At 36.6% G+C, this 26,871-nt stretch overlaps 1 protein-coding gene across 5 annotated transcripts in view; it reads right to left on the bottom strand.

Annotated features, from left to right (window-relative positions):
* Positions 1-1,923: 1,923 nt before the first annotated feature.
* The window catches only part of FZD3 (frizzled class receptor 3), a 108,569-nt gene continuing 83,621 nt past the window's right edge, over positions 1,924-26,871 (bottom strand). For 3 of the 5 annotated variants that reach the window (XM_081496236.1, XM_081496225.1, XM_081496203.1), the window contains one exon: positions 16,462-19,364. In XM_081496236.1, the coding sequence (XP_081352362.1) occupies positions 19,151-19,364 (214 nt within the window). In that variant the 3' untranslated portion in view covers positions 16,462-19,150. Of the gene's footprint in view, positions 2,959-5,788; positions 7,922-16,461; positions 19,365-26,871 lie in introns of those variants that run through there. The other 2 variants (XR_014055606.1, XM_081496217.1) reach the window with 2 other exon arrangements.

Consider the following 26,871-nt stretch of genomic DNA (forward strand, 5'->3'; position numbering starts at 1 on the left):
TGTCACTGTCTTCATACGGAGCCTCCAGATCACTGGTTTAGTATAAAACGAGGTAACGCAGGAGGAGCCAGATGGGTGAGATGCCCAGAGCGAGGTGTGGGGAGACAGCACGGAGCTTCCACATGCCTCCACGCATGCCACTCTGAGGCAGTGGGCCCCAGGCTGAGAGCTGGAGTCTGTCCCCCCATGGACAGATACTCTAAGATGAAGGTAATAGCAGGAGTGAGAAGGAGCTGAGTCTGCCCAGATAAGAGGTGAAGAAACCACATAGTTCTCATTCTGGAAGTCAAGGCAACCTTCCCAACTGCACATGTACAGAAAGGCTCCTCCAGGGTCAAAAAGGGAGGGGGTGCCACCCCTTAGCAGGTGACGTCAACCTACTCAGAAGCCTCTTTGCTAGAATCCATCTTGATCTCCTTGCAGTCCAAGAGACTCGCAAGGGTCTTCTCCAACACCACAGTTCAAAAGCATCAATTCTTCGGCGCTCAGCTTTCTTTATACTCCAACTCTCACATCCATACATGACTGGAAAAACCATAGCTTTGACTAGATGGAACTTTGTTGGCAAAGTAATGTCTCTGCTTTTTAATATGCTGTCTAGGTTTATCATAGCTTTTCTTCCAAGCAGCAAGCATCTTTTAATTTCATGGCTGCAGTCACCAATGGCTGTGATTTTGGAGACCAAGAAAATAAAGTCTGTCACTGTTGCCATTGTTTCCCCATCTATTTGCCAAGAAGTGATGGGACCAGATGTCATGATCTTAGTTTTTTGAATGCTGAGTTTCAAGCCAGCTTTTCCACTCTCCTCTTTCACTTTCATCAAGAGGTTCTTTAATTCCTCTTTACTTTCTGTCCTAAGGGTAGTATCATCTGCATATCTGAGGTTATTGATATTTCTCCCTGCAATGTTGATTTCAGCTGTGCTTCATCCAGCCTGGCATTTCACATGATGTACTCTGCACATAAGTTAAATAAGCAGGGTGACAATATACAGCCTTGACATACTCCTTTCCCAATTTGGATCCAGTCTGTTGTTCTATGTCCAGTTCTAACTGTTGCTTCTTGACCTGCACACAGGTTTCTCAGAAGGCAGGTAAAGTGCTCTGGTATTCCCATCTCTTTAAGAATTTTCCATACTTTGTTGTGATTCACATAGTCAAAGGCTACAGTGTAGTCAATGAAGCAGAAGTAGATGTTTTTATGGAATTCTCTTGCTTTTTCTAAGATCCAACAGAGGTTGGCAATTTGATCTCTGGTTCCCCTGCCTTTTTAAAATCCAGCTTGAACATCTAGAAGTTCTCAGTTCATGTATTGTTGAAGCCTAGCTAGAAGAATTTTGACCATTACTTTGCTAGTATGTGAAATGAGTGCAATTGTGTGGTATACTGTTTGAGCATTCTTTGGCACTGTCTTTCTTTGGGATTGGAATGAAAACTGACCTTTTCCAGTCCTGCGGCCACTGCTGAGTTTTCCAAATTTGCTGGCATATTGATAGAATGATCTCTGTTCGTTTCCAAGGCAAACCATTCAATATCACCGTAATCCAAGTCTATGTCCCAACCACTAATGCCAAAGAAGCTGAACGGTTCTATGAAGACCTACAAGACCTTCTAGAATTAACACCAAAAAAAGATGTCCTTTTCATCATAAGTGACTGACATGCAAAAGTAGGAAGCCAAGAGATACCTGGAGTAACAGGCAAGTTTGGTCTTGGAATACAGAATGAAGCAGGGCAAAGGCTAGTAGAGTTTTGCCAAGAGAACGCATTGGTCGTAGCAAACACCCTCTTCCAACAACACAAGAAATGACTCAATAAGTGGACATTACCAGATGGTTAATATTGAAATAAGATTGATAATATTCTTTGCAGCCAAAGATGGAGAAGCTCTATACAGTCAGCAAAAATAAGACCAGGAGCTGTGGCTCAGATCATGAACTCTTTATTGCAAAATTCAGGCTTAAATTGAAGAAAGTAGGGAAAACCACTAGGCCATTCAGGTATGACCTAAATTAAATCCCTTATGATTATACAGTTGAAGTGACAAATAGATTCAAGGGATTAGATCTGATAAGAGTGCCTGAAGAACTATGGACAGAGGTTCATAACATTATACAGGCAGTGATCAAGACCATCCCCAAGAAAAAGAAATGCAATAAGGCAAAATAGTTGTCTGACAAGGCCTTGCAAATAGCTAAGAAAAGAAGAGAAGCTAAAGGGAAAGGAGAAAAGGAAAGATATACCCATCTGAATGCCGAGTTTCAAAGAATAGCAGGGAGAGATAAGAAAGCCTTCCTAAGTGAACAATGCAAAGAAATAGAGGAAAATAATGGAATGGGAAAGACTAGAGATCTCTTCAAGAAAATTAGAGATACCAAGGGAACATTTCATGCAAAGATGGGCATAAAGGACAATAAAGGACAGAAATGGTATGGATCTAACAGAAGCAGAAGATATTAAGGTGGCAAGAATACACAGAACTATGCAAAAAAAGATCTTAATGACCCAGATAACCACGATGGTGTGATCACTCGCCTAGAGCCAGACATCCTGGAGTCCAAAGTCAAGTGGGCCTTAGGAAGCATCACTACGAACAAAGCTAGTGGAGGTGATGGAATTCCAGTTGAGCTATTTCAAATCCTAAAAGATGATGCTGTGAAAGTGCTGCACTCAATATGCCAGCAACTTAACTCAGCATTGGCCACCGGACTGGAAAAGGTCAGTTTTCCTTCCAATCCCAAAGAAAGGCAATGTTCAAACAATGTTCAAACTACAGTTGTCTTGCAGTCAGTAAATCAAGATATATTCCTGGCTCCTGAAGTCCATTATTGCTATAGAGAAATCAGCTTTCACTGTAATTGCCATCCCTTTGAGACTGAGCTTTCTCCTCTCTGGCTGTGTTGTTAAAGAATCTTTTCCCCGTCTGGTATTCATTAGTTTTCCTATAAGATGTCTAAGTGCTGTTAAAAAAAAAAAAAAGTATTCATCTTAGGATTCACTGGGCTCCATGAACTTAATGATTATTGTTTTTCAACAATTCTAGAGATTTCCTAGCAATTAATACTTCAAATATTTCTTCGTTCCCATGATTTTTTCTAGAATGTTGATTAATCTCATTTCATGTTTTCTATCGCTTTCTATCCCTGTGCTGCCTTTAGGGTAATTTCTTCAAATTAATCTTGTATTACTTATTTACTGCTGTATAATAAATTACCCACAAACCTAGCTGCTGAAAGCAACAAACATGTATTACTTCACACAGTTTCTGGGGGACAGGAATCAATGAATGACTTAGTTGGGTGGTTTTGGCTCAGTGTCTTTCACAAAGTGAAGGTCAAGTGACCCTGGGGCTGTCATCAACAGAGGGTGGGACCAGGGCTGGAGAGAAAGGTGCTTCCAGGTTGGCTCACTTCCATTCCTCCCCACAGGGGCCTCTCCGAGGGCTGCCTGAGTAGTCTCTTGACAGACCAGTTGGCTTCCCCAAGCTGAGGTATGTGAGGGAAAGCAGCAGCAGGAAGCCACAGCATCCTTTATGACCCAGTCCTCAAATCACACACCTTCAGTTCCACTTTATTCAGTTTGTTAGAAGCAAATCAAGAAGGCTGATCTATGCTTAAGGAAGGAGAATGAAGCTCCACCTCCTGAAGAGGAGAATATCAAAGAATTCTAAACACTTAAAAATCACCACACAGGGCTTCCCTGGCAGTCCAGTGGTTAAGAATCCAGACTTACACTGCAGGAGGCAGAGGTTCCACCCTTGGTTGGGGAACTAAGATCCCATATGCTGTGCAGCATAGCCAAAAAATTAATTTTTAAAAATCACCACATAAATTTCTCCATGGACAGAGCCTGGTGGGCTACAGTCCATAGGGTTGCAAAGAGTCGGACTTGACTGCACGACTGAGCATGCATATTTCAGTTCAGTAGTCTCTCATTGGTTGTGTTTAATCTGTTGTTTCTAATTCCAGTTACTAAAACATTCATATCTAGACATTCAGCTAGGCCTCTTTCTTCAAACCTGCCTAGTGATTTTGTATCGTGTTATACATCTAATACCTTCTTTGATTTCTTTAAACATGTTAAATTGTTATTTTATATTGTGTGCTAACTGTAAAAATCTTCAGTCTTTGGAAAATAGACTCTCACTCCTGATGTCTTGTTCTTTAGTGTGTGTGTTGCTAGCTTTGACTATGAACTGCTCCTTTCCCTTGGAAATTTCTTTGTGGAAATTCCTTGGCACCTAAATTAACATTGTTGTTGTTGTTGTTGCTCAGTCACTAAGTCATGTCCGACTCTTTGCAACCCCACAGACTGCAGCACGCCAGGCTTCCCTGTCCTTCACCATCTCTCGGAGTTTGCTCAAATTCATGTCCATCAAGTCAGTGATGCCCTCCAACCATCTCATCCTCTGTCGCTCCCTTCTCCTCCTGCCCCCAGTCTTTCCCAACATTAGACTGCTTTCCTCCAAAGATGTGCATTTGCTTCTGACAACTGCCTGGAGTAACAAGCAATCCAGGACATTTTGAGTTATATTCTTGGCTTAAGGTTCAGGTCACATGTAGCATATATTTAGACCAAAAAATGTATTGTGAGGGCTATTACACATTCTCAGGGGGAAATTCCACCATACTCCTGCCAACCAGTGCTAAACTTGGATTCAGATTTCTTTGATGCCTCATTCTGTGTGACTTTCTTTTCTTCCATCTCCTTTACATTGAAGGTGTAACCCACTGAAGTCCCAGCTTTCTGCAGAGATTTATCAGTCTCCAATTGATATTGTGACCTTAAGCTTAATTTCTTGCCCCTCAAATATGGTACTGTCTCTAGGGTTCAGCAAAAAACTCGAGAAGCTGGTGTTGGTGCTACCTTCTCACCAGTGTTTCTTGCTTTCACTTTGTTTTTGACCTTTGTTAAGATCATGCCAGTTTAGCAATATAATCACAAAGATGATTTTTGACTGTTTACATTGGGAGGGTCATTGAAAGTATCTAATCTTCCAACTGCTAAAAATGCAAGTTCCCAATTCACTCTCCAGTCCACTCCAGGCTGCTTCCCCTCCCACTCCATTTGTTGTTGTTGTTGGTGGTGGTTTTTTGTTTTTGCCACACCATGCTAGTCCCTTGACCAGGAATTGAAATTGGGCCCCTGGCAGTGAAAACATGGAGTCCCAACCACTGGATGGCCAGGGAATTCCCCTTAAGTTGTTCTTTTCAGTATCTTCCACGTTGTCCAATCAAATGGTCTTTCTTAGTCATTATCTTATTTGACCTTGAAACATCATTTGACTGGTTTAAGGACTCCTTCCTTTATACAGCATTTCTTTCCTGGCTTCTTCAAAACATTCCCTGGATATTCCTGTATCACTGTTCTCTCCTTCTTAGTCTCCTTTCCTGACCTTTTGTCTTCTACACAACTTCTCTCTATCCAGTCTTCCCAAGGTGATCTCCTATAACCTGATGGCTTTATATCCTACCTACATCTCGATGATTCTCACATTTCAGTCTCAGGCCAAAATCTTGAACTGAGCTCTAATCTTATATCCAGCTGCTTACTTGGCATCTTCACTTAGGTAATGGTCACTTTAAACCTGTCCAAAACAAGACTCTTGGTTTTCCCCTTCAGCATCTATTCTTCCTCCAGTTTTCTCCACCATAGCAAGTGGCCCTGACTCCACCTTGCAGCTCTAACCAAAGAACTAGGAGTCATCTTTCATTCACCCCCTTCCTGTCTCTATCACATCCAGTATGTCAATCTGATTCTATTTTTATCTTGAAGTACTTATTTATAAAATTTTATTTATTATTAACACCAAAAGCATTTTTTATTGGGATATAGACAATTAACAATGTTGTGATAGTTTCAAGTGAACAGTGAAGGGACTCAGTCATACGTATACTTGTATCCATTCTTTTCCAAACCCCCCTCCCATCCAGGCTGGTACATAACATTGAGCAGAGTTCCATGCTCTATACAGTAGGTCCTTGTTGGTTATCCATTTTAAATATAGCAGTGTGTGCATGGCATTCCCAAAGTCCTTAACTATCCCTTCCCTCGGGCAACCATGAGTTCATTTTCTAAGTGTGTGGTACTGACTCTACTTTTAAGACATCCTGAATTTTCCCTTTCCTGTCCATCTCTACAACTGCCACCTGAGTCCTAGTCACTATTTCTAACCTGTACTAATGCAATTGCTTTTTTATTGGTTTCCTTGTGTGCATTTTTTATTTTCATAATCCATTTTCATAGAGCCAGAAGAATAACTTTTTAAAAAGGAAAATTAGTCATGTTAATCCCTTAATTAAAATGCTTCAATGGCACACCTTTGCACTTTGAATAAAATCCGTGTTGTTTAACCAAGACCCTTAAGCCTTTCCCTACAGGATGCTTAGTTGAATCTCATAACACTTATTACTATCTCTTAATGTCTTTACTTATTGTCTGCTTCCTCTCTTTAGACTCAAAATTTCAATTACAGAACTACAACAGGACAACTGTCTTATTTGTTCCCCAACATAACCTCAGCAATTATTAGGTGATTAATAAATTCCTATCGATTGGATCTTTCATATTCTAATAGTTCTCTGAACACCCAGTCTTCATGGCAGAAGTAACTACTTCCACATTTGTGCTCAAATAACACTTTGAACACACCACCATTATAGTACTCAAGTGTCTACAAGCTTATCTCCTTATTAGAGTGTGAATTTTGCAGGAATATAAATCATGACATTCTCTTCTTCGAATTTCTAGGGTCTTATTCACTACCTGATAAGGAGTAGGTAAACAAATGCATGTTTACTGAATAAATGAATGAATGCTAATGAACAGTCACAGAGACTTGAAAAGTCATTTTCTAAAATTACTTTCATCAACAGACAAGAAAAACAATATGAATGTAACCTTTGGTTCTGGAAAAACAACTAAAACTGTGACAGCAAAAACAAGCCTCTAATTAAATATGTCATGCTTCTGCAAAAGAACTCCTAACAATGATTAGGACAGAAGAGAGGAAGAAAAGGACTTTCAGGTTAAATGACTTTGTTCTCCTCTGTATTTTCTCATCAATTTTAGTGCTGCAGCAATGGCTCTAGAAACAAGCCAATTTCTGACAGTCATGTGGCCCACATCATTTTTGGAATTTTCAGAAATGCTTATCATCACATTGAAAATGAAAGACACTTCTCTCCTTGTCTTTGTGCTAAGGTTTCATTTGGAATCTATTAAATTGATGATGGAGATAATACCTGTGCCCTTGGGATTATTACCAATAGTACCCTTAAACTGGCTCCACCAAAGCCCAATCTGTCGCCAGAGAATAATGTCCCTTCTGCCCTTGTAGCCAACAGGACATGTGGGAAATCAGAAGCTTTGTATAAGTGTATAGATATTAGTGCATGGATCTTAGTCATCATACTCAGCAAACACTTTCCTAAAAAATCTGTTGCCAAACAATTCTTAAAATAAAAATGTACATGCTTCTTTGATTCACTTAAGTGTTTAGATGCTTCTATTGTATTTACTATTGTTCAGTAGCTCATCTAATGTTACTTGAAGCTGATGAAAACCTTCCCTTAGCTCCTTAAGGCCTTAGTTTTGAGCTAAGAGATAGTGAAAAGGGCTCAACATAATTTTTCAGCAAAAAAAATAGAAGACAGTCACTAATCAGTACCTTAGCAAAAACCTTTTATTATTTTCAAAATACTTTTGAGTGCCTGCTTAGTTTTGATTTTTTTCCTAATAAATGGATTTGTATATAACCCTCATTTGTGAATTCGTGTGCTGCACTGGAGTATGCAGAGACCAGGTGGTAAAGCTACGTTCCTTACCTTTTTAATTCTTGGCATGCTGGAAAATCTCAACCTTCTCCCAAGGCTCCTCTCATATTCTGCTCCTTATCTCCTTTCAACAAATTGGGTGGGTATGCTAGTGGGAGTGAGAGGTTGACAAAAACATACACTTGATTAGCAGAGAAAAATAAAGAGCATTGTTTAAAAAAGGAGGAAAGTACGATGGAGGAGAAGATAAAGAAGTGGGAATAAAAAGAAAATTGGACAATAATGGTGAAAAAAACTGGAGGATAATGTTGGAAGAAGGGCACCAGAGACTGATTGTTCTTATTAATCTCAGTACCTCCAACTTCTCCAAGCCACCTCAACAGTCTGTTTCATGGCAACAGGCCAGTTCTATGCAATGTTTCTGGTCTTGAATGGATTCCTTGGGCCATTTTCCATTCCTCGCTTGTCCATTGCCCACGCTTTGCAGCTGTGCAAGTGTGAGGATGAATATTTTAGTTTTCTACCGCTGCTCTAATAAATTACCCTAAATTTATGGGCTTAAGCAACACTTAAGCAACATATCATCTTCTGTAAGTTAGAAGTCTGACATAGGTCTCACAGGGCTGAAATGAAGATGTCAGCAGCTCCTTTATGAAGACTTTAGGGGAGTGTTAATTTCCTTGCTCCTTTTGCTCATTTTGGTTGTCGGCTGACTTCAAAATGGAATGGAAGGCCTTAAGAGTAGTAAGCTTCCCATTACTGAAATCATTCAAGCAGAGGCTTATAAAAGATGGTTTTGGAGGATGTTGGTACTGGGTTGGAAGTTGAACCTTATGATTTCTAAGGTCCCTTCCAACTAAAGAATGCATGATCTAGGCAAAAAACATTCTAGCACCAGTTTAAGTTTTAATCGGCTGTCCTGTGTATGGAAAAAAAAAACAACAACTGATGTGCTTATATAGGTAGGACTTCCTATTGGGGAAATTGATATAGGTACTTTAATGCATTCATCTTTTTCTCCTGTTATGTACCTGGCAGTAGTATGCATGGGGATATAATAATGAATAGAGATGGGATAGCATTCAGAACGATGTATCTATATTCCAGAGATATGACACAGAATGATGTATCTATATTCCAGATTACTGTGGAGTCTATGCTATTGTGAATGAAGAAATTAGTAATTGGAAAAACATAAAATATGAAACCTAATTTAAAAATAGCAGTGTAGATGATGTAGAAAATTACACTCAATCAGGTACTAATGACAAAATAGAGAACAAATCATTTAATTTTTATTACAAATTTCCAATTTATAACCAAAATATACAACCACTACATTTAAAATCAGTTTGTACACTCACAGTTAAAGTGCTAAGTAAAAACATTTACAAAAACTTGACATCAGTCTACTGTAAACAAAATAAATCTACAAGAGCAGAGTGCAAAGCACATCAGCTAATGTGAAAGTACAGTTCATGCTCTAATCAGGCACACTTGCCCTCTATATAGCTCAACAACGGTAAATTCTCCACTTGTTTGGAAATTAATGATCAATTTTAAATACATAAAAAAGAAACATGAAGAACTAATGCCACAAAATACAAATCTTCATCAGCACAGTTTCCAACCAGATGCTTATATGATAAAACAAGATTAAACCTTTAGATCAATTTTAGGATCACCTCCAGCAACTTAATTCAGATTAGGGTCTAAAAACTAAACTGCTAAGTGCCAGCAGTTCAAAAACAATAGCTTTTAAAATTAATGGAAAAGGAATATCTCTTCTACCTTTATATTTCTTGAGAAAAGGAGAAGGTGGTGGTCATTTCTCATAACACTAAAATGAGTAAAGACTTTTTTAAAAAAAACAAGAATGGAGAATGCCCACCTGTAAATTTAGTATGAGGGAGCAGAGCTGGAAGACAGGCTCAGCTGAAGGTAGGGTAGACTGAGCTTGAAATACAGACAGCCTTTGAACAATGTGGATGAAGGATATCTAAGATGTTCCAGACACAGTTTTTGAACTGAAAAGCATGAGATCAGCAAGGCCCCTGCTTCGTACGACCCTTAAGAAGAAATGACTGGCTCCCTCCCTCAAGGTCACTGAAAACACACAGCACTTTCAGTCATCACATGGGCTCTTCGAAAGAGAAGCAGATGCCAAACTAAAGTCACCTAAATGAAATCTCTTGTCTCAAAATAGTTTCACCAACACTGATTGAACTATTTCCACTTTTGTTTTAAAGCTAAATATTTATTCTACTAATTGATAGTCATCTGTGCTAACAACAATGTATTTGTTTTTTTAAAACAGGTGAAAGGGCTATAGTCACAAATACTTTATTCCAAACCAAGACCCCTAGGTTAATTTTGGAGAGTTAATTTTGGTCAGCTCTTGTTGGCTACCTGCTACCCTTATTATTCATAATATATATATGAGGAGATGTAGTCTGACTTTGGAACAACCTAATCCGCAACCTTTCAAAACACCTATTTAAAATAGGGGATTTCCTATGTAGGAGCTTCTCATTTTTATATCCTTTTTTATACTCATACATTTTAATTCTTGTAACTTGAAACACAGGTATAAAGAAAATCTTTAAAACAGCATGTTCAGGCAAATCTGTTGGCTACATAACATAATATTATTATTTTAGAATGCATACTAAGAAGACAAAATTCTATAGCTGGCAAAATTGAGTCCATATTAGATACTGGCGGGGGGTAGTTATTTTGCCTTCAAATGATATTTACAGACTAATCCTTTGTTATATGACAATATCTCAGTGAATGAAAGATGAAAACTATACACAGATTTAATGAAAAACTTATGTCACTTAAGCATTCCCAAAAGATGTTTGCTTCAATTACTGAAGTCATTTTGATTAAATACCTTTGCAAACTGGGCAATTTAACAGGAAAACAAAGCAGAATTTTCTTGATAGGCCTCTGGTTATCTGTAGTTTGAATCTTCATAAAGCCTCTGGTAGGTCGGTTAAAAGAGTTGAATTGGGAAGTTGAACTATCTCTTCTAAAAGATCTTTTGTTTGGTTGTTTCTTGAATATGTGTTATGAAACTGCTAACATTTAATCAACAAAACTAGCAACTTCACATAGCTCAGAATAATATTACCCAGCTATGGCCACATAATATGAATCTTCTTGGGCTGATTCTCAAAAACAAAAAACCATCTACTCAAGAGCTTTCTACTGAGATGACCATGATAACCTAACATATACAATAATGTACAACACTAAGAAATAAAAGACAAATAATGAAAGACAAAACAAAAAACAAACAAACAAACCCCACTCACATTAAATAAATGTGAGCTTCAGGTATCAGATATTACAGAAAGTGAAATAACTATTAACTATGATAAACTGTAGACATAAATACTTGCATAAATAATCCCAATTCACTATCAGATTAAAATACAGCAAAGTTGGCATTTTCTTAAAAAGTTTAAATGAGAAGAAACAGCTTCCATAGCTCTTTCAAATAAAAATAAGACAATTTAACAGCTTTCAAGTGTCAAACGAACTTTTCTTTCTGGGAATGGGAGAAAGCGATCATGGATGGTGTAGCTCTCTTTATCAGGCCAAAGTAAATGTTTAAACTGCAGTCACTCTTTCACATATGTAATATGTTTAAACTTCAATGAAAAAAGAAAACTTAAAAATAGAGTCTGGCATTTGAAAATAAAAGCAGAAAAGTTGTTTGAAGTTGGTATTAAAGATTTGTGGAAAAAAAAGATTTGTGAAATGGGATCATTCTAGAGGCATTAGCTTTTTTAAAAAGATGAATGATAAAGAATTCAGATTTATTATGATAATTCACAGCTAAGGTAGAAATAGCACCTGATGACAAGAGAACTTCCAAACTAATGTTTTCAAATCAGAGAGTCCTTTTCATGATTAAAAAAAAATTTTTTAAGTTCACATATAAAGAAACTGCAACATTTTCAAGTACACGTTCACCCCAGCTCAATGTAAAGAACTACTGTGTTGATCTTGTCTCAGAAACACAGAATTATTTCATATTAAACCTTTCTGCCAACAAGAATAGTTCAAAGAAAAATTATCTGAGTCAGGGCTAAGGGAGAGACTGAAGATATTTATAAACTTAATTTTCAAAACTGAGGAGGGGTCAGTTAGAAAAACAGAAAAATGGTGGATGGATAAATATAAATTAAATTACCCTAGGATTATCTGTTTTACCTTATAGAATATTCCATTATAAAAACCTAGAAAATACTCAATGAAATGTTTAGACTTCAGACTCAAGGTTTAACAAATATAATAGCAAGACACACAGAGTCAGAAAACTGAAAAGAAAGTTGTGGTGGTTGTTCTTAACAGGTGGTTAACATAACACTGTAATATAGCAATGTGTGAATGAGAGACACTGGGAATCTAATTGAACTTTTGGATGCCAGGAGAGCTGCCTGATCCAGTGAACTGACCAAAGACAAGGAATCAAGTATAGCCAAACAAATTAATTTCCATTATTCTTCTCTACCTACTAGACACCAAACCCAGTACCTAGATTGTACATCTACAGACCAAGGGTTCAAGAGATTGGTAGGAGTTAATGAAGACAATTAGAACAAAGACAATGATCTTTAAGTGTAACAAGAACCTCTATGGCCTGGTTCTCAGAGAACGTAATTATCAATAAATCTACAAGAGAACTCTGTTGAGAGATGGAAGTAATAGAATCTCTACATTTTATTACAGAAGGAGGCTTTACAGAAACATCTTCTGCAGAGCTGAAAAAATAAAACAAACAAATCACATTTATCTCTAAGGATATTTTAAAGCAGGACATTCACTTGCTCGTGGCTATCTGGCAACTGTAGTTATGCAAAGAATCTAAGAATTCAGCTTATGGGTAATTACTGAACAAATTTCAATCCAGTCCTCAATTCTTTTTGTATTTTATAATTATTTTAATGTAAGCAAAACCTAATAGCTCTTTAATTAGTTATATGGGCCATATAACTGTTACATGCTTTGTTTACTAATTTTACCTTAATACATTTTGTTTAAAAGTTTAGCCCAAGTAGCTATGTTCATATTTAAGAGAACAAAGACCACAAAATTTTAGATGTTATTTTTTTCTGTACATCAGTTTTAAGGTGCTTATATTGGTTCCTTAGGTGATTTTTCCCTTGGGAGGAAAAAATGGTCATGTCGATTATTTGTAACTTTCTACTTTTACAATCTGTAATATAATTTTCCTCCTTTAAAATTACCTAAAATCAAGAATGAAAAACAAAATCAGCAATATATCTGAATCCTATCAATTTAAGTGCAACTTGCATTAACATTGCAGGCTGATCTAGTAAATAGAGTTCATGGAAGGAATAACAAGAATAAGATAATGATTATATAATGGTCAAGGGATAACCAAACCAGAGACAGGTGGAATCTGAGACACAACCTGGTCTAATCCCCTTTTTTCTTTCATTTACAGATGGTTAAACTGAGGTCCCAAGAGATAAAATTGCAAAGTTCCACAGCTCATTGAAAACAGAGGCAACACTACAAATCAGCCCTCTGACACAAAGTTCTGTCAGATTTAAAAATTAACATAATGTATTTTTACTAAGCATTCAAAAAATCTGCCAATTTAGAAAAAAGAAACTATTAAGCTACAAAGTTCTTTCTTTTATGTCAATAGCATGTCAACACAATTAAAGTAATACTTGCAAGTTAGCAATACAAACAAGTTGACTTATATAACAAAAATCCCAGGGCTATAATAAAAATATAGCTCATCCTAATGCAGGAAATATGATAAAAAGCTTGAAAAATTTCACTGTCTTATAAAAATTAATGTTATTAATGAAGAGTAATTATGAAAATAACAAAACACTGAATTTTCAAGATCTGAATTACTCTAAGGTAAATACTTGCTTCTCTTGATCACGGAAAACTGCTGACAGTGACCAATGAAATGATAAAAAAAATTATAAACAATGCTATCACACCAGTGAAAATGTCCAAGAAAGGACATAACAGATTTCCTGAGAAAAGTGATTATAAAAAAAAAAATCTGAAGGAAACCATTCTTCAATACATTTAAGTAGATTGAACTACTCTTTTTTATAGGAGGTAATGTTGTACTGGCATTAGATTTGACTAAAATGTAAGTGAAAATTTACTTTCTTTTTCATCTTTATGGCAACAAAAATGTTACTTTCTAATTAAGAGATCACAGAATAAGAAATATGCTTATTAACTTACTGTATTAAATCTTTATAAATCAACCAAATAGGAATGGCTACAAAGATGGCTGGTTCTGGATAAACCTTAATATTCTCTTTCCCAGAAGACTTCAGATCTTGAGAGAAATTATTACAATCCTATCAATTTGGCTATTAAGGAAGTATAGAATTTAAATTAGGAAAAAATCCAGAATAGTAATTACAATAAGATGGCAGGTAAAGGTTGCTTAGTTTTCCCATTCCTTTCTCAAAAATCATATAATTGGAGCAAAACAGAATTGAAGTGAACTAAAATATGAAGAGATGTCAACATAATTTTTTCATAAAAAACATAAAAATGACACAAGAATGATGTATAAAATCATACAGCTACTAAGAAACATAGCTGAATTAAACACAAATACTTTTCCTCACTCAGTTGTAAAAAGGCATAAAAGAAGTTTAAAAGAATTGTGAGTTCCTTTGTACATCTAGGTTCTATAAAAACGCCCTTTTTTGTGTTTATGTGTGGAAAAGAATGGAGAAATCCTTACTTTATGTAGGTTAAAAAATTAGATATACAAATATAATAGTTATCACTTAAAATTTAAAGTTTTCCATGATGAAAACCAATAAGTTACAGTAATCACTAATAAAAAAGAATTGTTCCTAATTGGAAGTAATTAGGCATACGAAAGACCTCAAAGGAAAAAAAGTAACAGGGCCTACACTTCTCTTTATATTTTTCTTGCCAAACTAATGTAGTTACATCATTCCATATCAAAGGAGACATATAATGGATATCCCCAAATTTCTGTTGAAAGTGACCTATAAATTCAACCATATAAATTTCCAGAGCCTATTCTGGTATAACATTTAATAAAGGGCCAATACAATCTAAGGGCATAGTCATTCTCGAAAAAGAATCTCATTTTTAAAGGGTCAATTGGATTGCTGATTTAAAGACTGTGTCAAATGAATACTGGCCTAACCGCCTATTCTGTTTTTACTGCTCAATACCACTATGCTTGCTTTCTGTAACCCCCAAATTCTAACAAAAACAAATACTATCAGTGTTTTTTTAAAGAGCACTATAATTCTTGTTAGCTCATTTGATCCTCACAATGTCCTGTAAAGCAGGTCTCAGAGCCCCAAATTACCTTATCCTCATTTTACATCAAAGAAATTGAGACAAAGAGAAATTAAATGACCTGTTCAGATTACATCATTATTATGGGTCTTTTGAATTCCAAGCCCAGGGCAATTTTCATTACACTAGACTATGTTAGTCATCCAAGTATGATAATATATAAATATACCTTTGGCATGTCAAAAGCAATATAAATATCATCATAGTGAAAATCTGGTATGTTAACATTTTCTAAGCTCCAGCCAATGATCCACTATTTTATCAAGAAATTTTAAGTAGTTCCTTTTATTTCATGGGGATATAGTCTACACCAATAAAGTTACAACTTCAGTTATTTCCAGCTATTATCACAAAGAGACTAATGAGGTAGGTTAAAATGTAGTTAATTTGCCTCATTTGACGAGATTCTTAGAATTTTCTTAAATCTTCTCCAAGAAACAGTTTTAGAAAAAGAAAATCATCATTAATAAAGGTTTACTTGAATATTCATTCACCCAACTAGTATACAAAGATCTAATTTCACATAAAACCAACAACAACCTACTTACTTCTAAAAACTGCTCTTCACCTTTTAAAATTAATATAAAGTGTTAGTATAAGTTTGCATATATATTTAATTAAAATAGTAATATGCATTGTGACTCTAGGAGAAATAAACTTTATTTGGTGCAATTCATCGATTATTACTTGCCACATATTATTCTGGTAAAGCAGAGACTCATTTCACTTAGCTTAAATTTAGACTCATCAAATTTCTTTGAACTGAGACTATCACGACTAAAGTGAGTTGCATAACATTCATTTATTTAAATATTTTAATCGAAAACTTACAATGCCCTCTTCTAGTTGCTGAGTTATTAACTGTTCTTTGTAACTAATTACTGTTTCGAGCTTAATATTGTTTTGAATTGTTTGCTTTAGTCACTGAAAAAATTCAATACAATATTGCTGAAATCAGAGTACTTTTCGAAAACTTTTTGGTTATATGTTAACATTTTAGAGAGAACTATTATTTTCTCAGTTGTCAACTGAACAAATAAAATACTAAACATTAGCATCTGCCAATCACAACACAAATTAAACATATGGTAAGAAAGCTGTCCGGACTTGTTCAAGTTGGTTTAAGCTAGTTGAGACTTGAAATTGTTGTTTTGCTATAGTTCTTCAATTGTCTCTTTAAAGAAAAAAGTCTTAATTTGGAGCACTAGTTTGATAAATAACACAACCCAAACTAACTACTGTTATTTAAAACGATGGATTAACAATATTAAGTAAATTCTGTGAAGCAAAACTAAGATAGTGAAAGTAACTGAAAGGCGAATAGAGCATTAACAAATATATCAACAGTTTAATAGAGAAGATACAAATGAATATTTAAAAATCAGGAAGCACAGGGTTAAGATTTTCATATTGATGTTCACTTAACTGTCTATATTTGGCCCACAAAGAAACCAATTAACATTTTGGCAATTGATGATATAATGCAGATGGCAACGAATGACAGCATCTTTGAGCTCAAACTGGTACCTTCTATGTTAACTTATTTTTGTGTCTTTTTGTGTCTGAATGTTTGTTTTGGTCTTTCATGCTGTTCTCAGGAGAAATTCTCAGACAAAAGCCTCATGAATTACTGATTTATTTATAAATGAGTTGTTACCAATTTGATCTTCAGAGTAAAGGTCTACTGTCAGATGTGAGGGAATTCAGACTCTACTTGTCTTGAGCATTAACTCCAGTTTCAAGGAGAAAGCCAATGAGGATGGAGGAAAAAGTAAAGCATTTGAGCCAAATGTTCAAATATCTTACGAAGAATTAATAATAAATATTAAGAAATAAGTACTTTGAAAGAAAAAAACATGACAGGCAAACAAATTATTATTATCAGAAAACTGACTTCTGTGCCTGATGAGAGCTTTTCCAACACCAAATTTCTTGGTACATTTTGTTTTAAAGGAGAGGAAAAAGTCCAGATGAATTCAAACACATGTCAAAGACTGTACTATGGTAGCCCTCAAACAAATATCTTTTAAGTCCTCAATAATCTTAATCCCTTCTAGTTCATAACACTAAAGTTTTCAAAGAGCTTTCAGCTTTCATATGATTTTTCGTCTGATACCTATTGACAACTTTGTGAGGTAGGTATTTATTTTCTATCTTCATTCAAAAACAAGGGAACTGAGGCTCAGAGAAATTAACTTGTAAAAGGTCAAAAACTAGCACATGGCAAAGCCATACCTCTCTGGAGTCTAGAATATTTTTAAAAGTCTGATTCTTGGATATCTGCATAAGAATTAGCTCTGATATTAATATTTTTACGACGACAGATTTTTAAAGTCCTACCATCACCGTTGACTTACTGAGTACAAATTTTTAGGCGTGGGGTCCAGAATTCTAGTTGTAGATCAATCAGGTAATGGATATAAAAGCCTAACATTGAGTCCAGCTAGGTTTTCATATGATATAATATGATGCCATCACATTGTCAGCAGGGGCAAGTTAGTTTCAAATAGCCTGCAGTCAGGCCTGCAGCAGATTAGAATCACTGGGGAAGCTTTTTATAAAACTACCAGTTCTCATCTCAATGAGAGGAAGGTGTCGGGCACTGCCCGAGTGATTCTTATCTGTAGTCAGGGTTGAGGATGGCTTGTTTAAATATGCTTGTCTACATAACACATCCAGCATTTTCCAGAATTTTTCTTTCTCTTCCGATCATTATCATGCCTAATAAAGTTTACAATTTTTATTATAAGTTATTTAAATATTACAAGACAAAATGTCAAAGATTTTTGAGTTGATATTTTTAAAGTTAAAAGATACTTCACAGCAGGACTAATCATGCTTCATTAAGCTACAATGAATTTCAAATATCCCAAATTAATCACCACTGTGGACTCAGGTTACATATATATATTTCAGCTGTAAACAAGAATGACCCAGAATCTGAAGATAAAGGTGTGGGGCAAAAGCTGTAGCTTGTTGGCTACTGGGCAATGCGAGTACGAACAATAAGTCCACTGATAGGAGGGGCCTGGATACCAACATCTGGGGGCTTTGGCAAGATTACATCTCACTGCAAAAAACACAATAACAGATACAGAGGAAACACTTTGCTGTTTTGTAACTATGGTTACTACAAAAAGGCTTACAGTGTGTGATGCTTATCTTATTACATGCTTCCATAGAACATATCTGAACATGAAGTTCTCTACAAATCAATACTACTATACGGGAAAAAATGGCTAAAAGTAAAAATTTTCCATCATGCATATGGATGTTATCAATATAAAAACACAGCCAGTAAAAGTAATATTTACAAAAGTAATAAAAACAGCACAATTACTGAGAAAAAAATGCCCATCTCCGCTTTTATTCTGTTGCTAATTCTACTCCTGTATTTCTCCAGATAAAGACTATTTGGACAGAATTTCAAAAGAGTCTTCAGTAGACTAATCAGATTCTTCAGTTGATTTTATATTCTATTAGCTAAAATACCCTTGCTGATTTATCAAATTCTCCTACAGTTTAAAAACACAGTTCTTTTTCACTTAGTGGAAAGAAAACTACAAAGTCCTACTATTCATCTGAGAAATAAACCTTGCATAGAAAATTTCTTTAATTCTGAAATTTTGTTTTAGTAACAGAACTACCAGAATGTTACCTCACAACTAGTTGATATTATATGAAAGTTCACTATAAAGCAGTCACCATACATTTAGGATTTTTCCAAATATAAAACAAGTGGGTTTATAAAAATGCTTACCAGACAAATAATTATTTCTTCATAACCTAGAAATACGAATTATTTATGTGATGATATCATTCTTAGCATTTTGGATGCCTTGAGGTTCCAAGTTTGATGCAATATAAAAAGCAAAAATTTACTTTTCAATGGACACAATCTGCACCTGACTGAAAGCATCATAACAGTGAGTTATAGCAATCAGTCATGCAAAGGCAAAGAATAAAATCTGCTTTTTAAACAGCACAAATTTTCCACCTTAGACAGGACAATTTAAGCACTGGTTCCATCTTCTTCAATAACCCGATTCATGCTGGTACCATGTGTGATGTGAGTCATAGGATTATTACTGAGATCTCTGATGCTGCTATGTCGTGACTGTTCATTGAGTCGATGGGAACTACTGTGCCTGGAGTGATCTGTAAGTCGTGACATGCTGCCATGAGGTAGTCTCTCCTCCATTCCTCTGTAACTGCAGGGAGTGTACCTAATGTGGGAGGTAACAGAACACACTAGAAAATAACACTAAAATTTTTCATGAAAATAACACTGATTTACAAAATAATTTCATGATTTACACTGTTGAATTATTCAAATGGCCAAACAAAAAGGAGGAAAAATCTACTAATTAGGCTCAGCATTAAGAGCTGCCTTGCAAAAAGACAGAAGCTGAAGTTAAGCAGAGCCGACTGATCTAGAACTACGCTAAGTAAGGATACTTTTCTCATTCAAGTAAGTTTTGGGTTGTGAGGTGGGCCCCAGGAGAGGAAGAACAAGAACAGAAGAAATATGGCATCGTCTCAGGCAATCTAGAAGAATGGTGATAGTCACGGTACAGCAAACTCCAATTTCACTATAACCCTCAGAGTGGAAAAGGGAGCATATGAAATTAGAGGAGAAATTAGCGGAACCTTAAAAAAGTGAGGGAGTTGGCAAGCAATGATGATGCTAAGTGTGGACAGCTTCCTTCCAGAAAGCCCAGTTAATAGCTCAATTAACTACCTGTAAATGGTCTTACTTTTCATTAGGGCTTGAGGTTGTCAGGATGCTAGTTCATAAAAGCCACATCAACTTAAATATACAACTAACAACCTCCTAACACTTTGTAACCCATGTTCCCTCAGAAGCAAATTCTCTCCTTATCCCTTCCCCAAGATGCAGCTTTTGAGTGTGTCAAGTGGGCTCCATTGCTCATCGCAGGCCGTCCTCTCCATCATTCTATTTATCTTGAAAGGCAGCAGTGGGACCTGTTAAAATTTTCTTTTGTTGCGATTCTGATTCACTGAGTTCCCATTAGAGCTAAGAAAACTCACAGTCATATATACTATATGTGCGTGCCTGCTAAGTCGGTCAGTCATGTCCAGCTCTTTGTGTGACCCTATGGACTACAGCCCTCCAGGCTGCTCTGTCCAGGGGATTCTCTAAGCAAGAGTACTGGAGTGTGTTGCCATGCCCTCCTCCAGTGGATCTTCTTGACCCAGGGACTGAACCTGTGTTTCCTGTGGCTCCTGCACTGCAGGTGGATTATTAACCATTGAGCCACCAGGAAAGCCCCCGTATAACTATACACAGTTTTGTAAAAAGTATTTAATTTAGAATAACAATGATCAAAGAAAACAACCAAATATAATTAATACATTAAATTTTTAGCAGTATTTCTAAAAATAAAAAGGAGGTAGCAGGTTCTTCCTGTTTTAAAGTCATAAAAAGAACTAGTCATGAACAGCTGAAGACCTACTGGCTGTCAGAAAATACCAATTTATCATTTCCCTCAGTTAAAGATTATAACAAACTTCATGATTCATTATGAATCATTTGTAAAATTTAAAGATTTTAAAGACTGATTCATATACTACTGAGGTGATCTAGTCTTATATAGCAGAGCTTATCAAACAATGTTTTCATCAGATCACAAAGTTTAAAAATTAAGTCCTTTTAAAGTGATAAAAGAAAGCATGTCTTTCTTCTCCTGTTTGAGTAAAGCAAAAAAGAAAACTTAAGAATGAAAAGCTACCTTTAGAATATGTTTTAAATTCCTCAAGTTAATGGATAAAAGAGCATTTAATTTTTATTTATTAAAAGACTTCACATTCAGAACATAAATGTTTTAAATTTGATTTGTAAGTTTTGACTAATTACAATGTTGCAAATTAAAATAATGAAAATAGAATAAGCATGTTATTCTAGTTAATAATTATTTTACATAATAATTATTGCCCTAAACTGAAAATTTTTCTAACTATGACTTGCTAGCTAATTTGGAGAACTTTCACCTCTCAATGACTTCATAAGTATCTAATTCAAGTAAATATGGCAAATGAAAAAGCAAAATATGATGATATCAAAGTAATTAAAAATATGAATTACATTTTCTAAAACTGAAACCTAAATCTTTGAGTTTAATTTACTGAATAAGACTCAAAGAATACCTTTTTCATAGAAAAAACTGAGTTATGTCTATTTAAGTGAAATATATGGTTATTCACAAAATTCTAGTATATGAACCACCTGCCCATGGATAATCAGGACTCAACTACACAGTAAAATGTCACACACTTACCAAACTAACCACTCTTTCTCAAATTCCACCCAGTTACTCATCCATTTCCTTTTCTATATCCTCTCATCTAACTACCAATTACTTATTCTTTGAAGTCGATATATATGTGTAGGTATATTTACTTAAGTCTATTTTATTTTACATAGCTCTGAGATCAGTAATTATCCATCAAGGAATCTGGACTAGCGTGAGTACTAAGAAGCAGATATGTGTGTATATGTGTAATCTCACGGCCAAGATAATATGAGATGATGGGAAAACCATGGCCAAAACATAGTGCTAATGTGTAAACTTAAAAACTGACTGATGCAGAAAGAAATATCCATGAGATGGCATGCCCAAATTATTTCTAAAGTTGTTTGACAGATTGTTTCCTCCCTCGTAGCTCAGTGATAAAAAATCTGCCTGCCAATGCAGGAGACATGGGTTCGATCCCCAGGTTGGGAAGATTCTCTGGAGAAGGAAATGGCAACCCACTCCAGTATTCTTGCCTGGGAAATCCCATAGACAGAGGAGCCTGGCAGGCTACAGTTCATGGGGTCACAAAGAGTCGGACAAGACTTAGCAACTAAAGAACAACAAAGGGCTAGATACTGTCAAGGGATATACAGATATCTGTCAGCAAGTTCACATTCTCCAGAAACTACAAACTTAGCTGAGGAAAAAAAACTGTACTGAAAATAGGTCACACTCAAAGAATGTTTAAAAAGCAATTAATTAGCTGTCATGGTATGGGAATTAAGTTGGACTTAAACGATAAGTGTGGTTTTAATTAAATAGAGAGATAAGAAAGGCCATCACAGGAGGTCATATGCTATCCCCTAGTTTCCATGACACTAAACTTTCATGGAGACCTTCATGTGTTTATAAGCATTTTCTCTGAATAACATGCTAGGCTATTCTTACTGTATTGTTTTCATTACTGTATCATGTTCTTCTAGAAGGGGACGACAGAGGATGAGATGGTTGGATGGCATTACCAACTTGACGGACATGAGTTTGAGCAAGCTCCAGGAGTTGCTGATGGACAGGGAAGCCTGGCGTGCTGCAGTCCATGGGGTCGCAAAGAGTCGGACACGACTGAGCGACTGAACTGATGATGACTGATGATCTTGTTCTTGGTATGTCCTTTTTTATTAAGCTTCAAGGAATTCCATCTCACAGTTTTTTAATTACCACTACCTTATATTAATCACTCACCTAGAGCCAGAAATCCTGGAATGTGAAGTCAAGTGGGCCTTAGAAAGCATCACTACAAACAAAGCTAGTGGAGGTGATGGAATTCCAGGTGAGCTATTTCAAATCCTAAAAGACGATGCTGTGAAAGTGCTGCACTCAATATGCCAGCAAATTTGGAAAACTCAGCAGTGGCCACAGGACTGGAAAAGGTGAGTTTTCATTCCAATCCCAAAGAAAGCCAATGCCAAAGAATGCTCAAACTACCACACAATTGCACTCATCTCACATGCTAGTAAAGTAATGCTCAAAATTCTCCAAGCCAGGCTTCAGCAATACGTGAACCGTGAACTTCCAGATGTTCAAGCTGGTTTTAGAAAAGGTAGAGGAACCAGAGATCAAATTGCCAACATCCGGTGGATCACTGAAAAAGCAAGAGAGTTCCAGAAAAACATCTATTTCTGCTTTATTGACTGTGCCAAAGCCTTTGACTGTGTGGATCACAATAAACTGTAGAAAATTCTTAAAGAGATGGGAATACCAGACCACCTGACCTGCCTCTTGAGAAACCTGTATGCAGGTCAGGAAGCAACAGTTAGAACTGGACATGGAACAACAGACTGGTTCCAAATAGGAAAAGGAGTACATCAAGGCTGTATATTGTCACCCTGCTTATTTAACTTCTATGCAGAGTACATCATGAGAAACGCTGGGCTGGAGGAAGCACAAGCTGCAATCAAGATTGCCGGGAGAAATATCAATAACCTCAGATAGGCAGATGACACCACCCTTATGGCAGAAACTGAAGAAGAACTAAAGAGCCTCTTGATGAAAGTGAAAGAGGAGAGTGAAAAAGTTGGCTTAAAGCTCAATGTTCAGAAAACTAAGATCATGGCATCCAGTCCCATCACTTCATGGGAAATAGATGGGGAAACAGGGGAAACAGTGTCAGACTTTATTTTTTTGGGCTCCAAAATCCCTGCAGATGGTGACTGCAGCCATGAAATTAAAAGACGCTTATTCCTTGGAAGGAAAGTTATGACCAACCTAGACAGCATATTAAAAAGCAAAGACATTACTTTGCCAACAAAGGTCTGTCTACTCAAGGCTATGGTTTTTCCAGTGGTCATGTATGGATGTGAGAGTTGGACTGTGAAGAAAGCTGAGCACCAAAGAATTGATGCTTTTGACCTGTGGTGTTGGAGAAGACTCTTGAGAGTTCCTCGGACTGCAAGGAGATCCAACCAGTCCATCCTTAAGGAGATCAGCCCTGGGTGTTCACTGAAAGGACTGATGTTGAAGCTGAAACTCCAATACTTTGGCCACCTCATGCAAAGAGTTGACTCATTGGAAAAGACCCTGATGCTGGGAAGGATTGGGGCCAGGAGAAGAAGGGGACAACAGAGGATGAGATGGCTGGATGGCATCACTGACTCGATGGACATGAATTTGGGTAAACTCCAGGAGTTGGTGATGGACAGGGAGGCCTGGTGTGCTGCGGTTCATGGGGTCGCAGAGTCAGACACTACTGAGCGACTGAACCAAACCTTATATTAAAGATTATAAGCTTTCTTACCTAAACTTTAATTTCTTTTAGATTACAGAAGCTAAAATTCTCCTATATTTAACTCCCTTCAGAAATTCTCTGCTCAATATGAACTCATTACTTGTATTACCATTTGCTCATCCTATTTATCTCCTCTGAGATATTTTCAGAGGAGCCAATTTGATCATCTGAAGTTCTGTAACACTGATCATCTCTAACACTTACTGTTTTAATTATATGCTAGCTTGAACTATTTTTAATTGGTTATTATGTATATGTCCTACCTTTCCTGTAAGGTTCTATTCTCCTGGAAAGCAGAGATTATACTTTAGCTTTCTTTTATAGATCTCTTAATACACAGAATGCCACATGCATAAGAGCTGTAGTGTAACTGTTCATTCCTTGTTGAAAAGGATGAGGCTAATAATGTCAAATATCAAATACTGGTGAAAGTCAGTTCATGGAGCCATGCTATGCAATCACTTCAGTCATGTCCAATTCTTTGTGACCCCATGGCAGGCTCCTCTCTGTCCATGGGATTCTCCAGGCAAGAATGAGTTGCCATTTCCTCCTCCAGGGAATCTTCTCAACCCACGGATCGAACTCATGTCTCTTACGTCTCCTGAATTGGCAGGTGGGTTCTTTACCACTAGCGCCAACTGGAGCTAGCAGTTCATGGAAGCAGTATTCTGAAAGATTCTCTGGTTTCCTTTCTCTCTCTGAGTGTTTTAAGTTAAGACCTCTATTTTACTCTAGAAACTTCCCAACTGGGCTTACTTACAACCTCCTCTCCTATGCTGTTGTCAAAGTCATCTTCCTAAAACACAAATCTGATTTTATCACTCCAATGCTCAAAGTCTTTTAATAGTTTCTCATTGCTCTAGGGGAAAAAAAACCCAAACTCCTCAGCATGTTTCACCTCCTACGGTGGCCCTGATACCTAAACGCCTTTTCGTCCTCCTTGCCTCTACATATGCTGATCCTTGTCTGAGATTTCCAACTGCTTCCTCTGTACCCTAGTCAAATTATAGTACTACCTTGTTTGTGAACGAGACTTTCCACAGTGACTTACAAGGCTTTCTTCTCTGGAATCCCAAAGCACATTGTGTATGATTTTACCATACCTACTATTCTTTTATCTTCCATCCCTGCGTTCCTAGCACCTAGAAGAATGCTTTTCACTTAGGAGTGCTGAGTGAAAGGAAAAGGCAGGAAAGAGAAAGGATCTTAGATGGTGGTTTAAAAACAGGTCATTGGTTATGTTAGAAGTTGGGTAAGAAGGTGAAAAAGACCAGAAATACAAGGAATGAAGGATGTAATTGGTAGAAAGGAGATATTCAAAATATTTCAAAAATCTGGCAAGGAAAATAAAAAAGAAATGGATACAAGATAGAAAACATGTCAAAGTTAAGGAAAGGCTTCTCCTTTTCAAAACCTAGAGTAGCTGACCAAGTTAGAAGGCAAAAGAAAGCAAGTTGAGAGGACAAACAGGGAAGTCTAAAAAGAGAGTATGTCTAGGAATGACAAGGACAGGGAAGACTGAAAGAAAGGCTGGAATGAGCCTGGAAGGATACAGGACAGCCTTGGAGACACAGAACAGGGAATTTCAGGCATCATAATTTTCATTCTTTCAGTTTCCCAAGCTTAGAAATCTTAAAAAAAATTTCTTTGGGCACATTCTGTCTTTCCAACTGCTTTTAATCCATCACCAACTCCTATCATTTCATCTCTTCTTTTTAAATATCTTTCAGATCAGCTCTTACTCTCTTGGCACTGTCACTGTTCTTTCATAAACCTCCATCATCTCTTAACTGAATTACTGCAGAGCTCCTGAGAGGTTTCTAATTCTAGTGTCTCTACCATCAAATATAACAAGAAAGCACATCCTGCCCACTCTCAGACATTCTCTGTGAAGCTTTCTTCTACCTCCTCCCCACCAGATTGAATCATCCCCTTGTCCATGCTACCAAACAGGGGTTGGCCAACTGTGGCCTGCTAGTCAAATCGGGCCCCTTCCTATTTTTGTAAACAGTTTTACTGGAACACAGCCACTCCTATTTTGACTGCATACTGTCTATGGCTGCTTTCATGGTATTAACAGCAGAAATGAATGGTGCCAACAAACACCATGTGACCCACAAAGCCTAAAGTTATTTATTATGTTATTTCATTTATAATACAATATTTATTATATTAGTTATTTTTCTCTTTATAGAAAAATTTGACAACCTCTGGACTATACCGTTATATTTGCATTTTACTTTAATTACTACCTTATCATATTGATAATCAAAGGTGATAATAGGCACTTACTGAGATGGGTACGGTTCTGAGCAATTAGGTGTATTATCTCATTTATTTTTTACAACATTGCTAAAGGGACAGATCCTAAAGGAGATCAGTCCTGGTTGTTCATTGGAAGGACTGATGTTGAAGCTGAAACTCCAAAACTTTGGTCACCTCATGCAAAGAGTTGACTCATTGGAAAAGACCCTGATGCTGGGAAGGATTTGGGGCAGGAGGAGAAAGGGACGACAGAGGATGAGATGGTTGGATGACATCACCGACACGATGCACATGGGTTTGGGTAAACTCCAGGAGTTGGTGATGGACAGGGAGGCCTGGCGTGCTGCGATTCATGGGGTCACAAAGAGTCGGACATGACTGAGGGACTGAACTGAACTGAACTGAAAGGGACAGATATTATTACTA

This window comes from Giraffa tippelskirchi, chromosome 1 (genome assembly GCF_054371585.1).
Source record: "Giraffa tippelskirchi isolate mGirTip1 chromosome 1, T2T-mGirTip1v1.2.pri, whole genome shotgun sequence".
NCBI classification, from domain to species: Eukaryota; Metazoa; Chordata; class Mammalia; order Artiodactyla; family Giraffidae; genus Giraffa; species Giraffa tippelskirchi.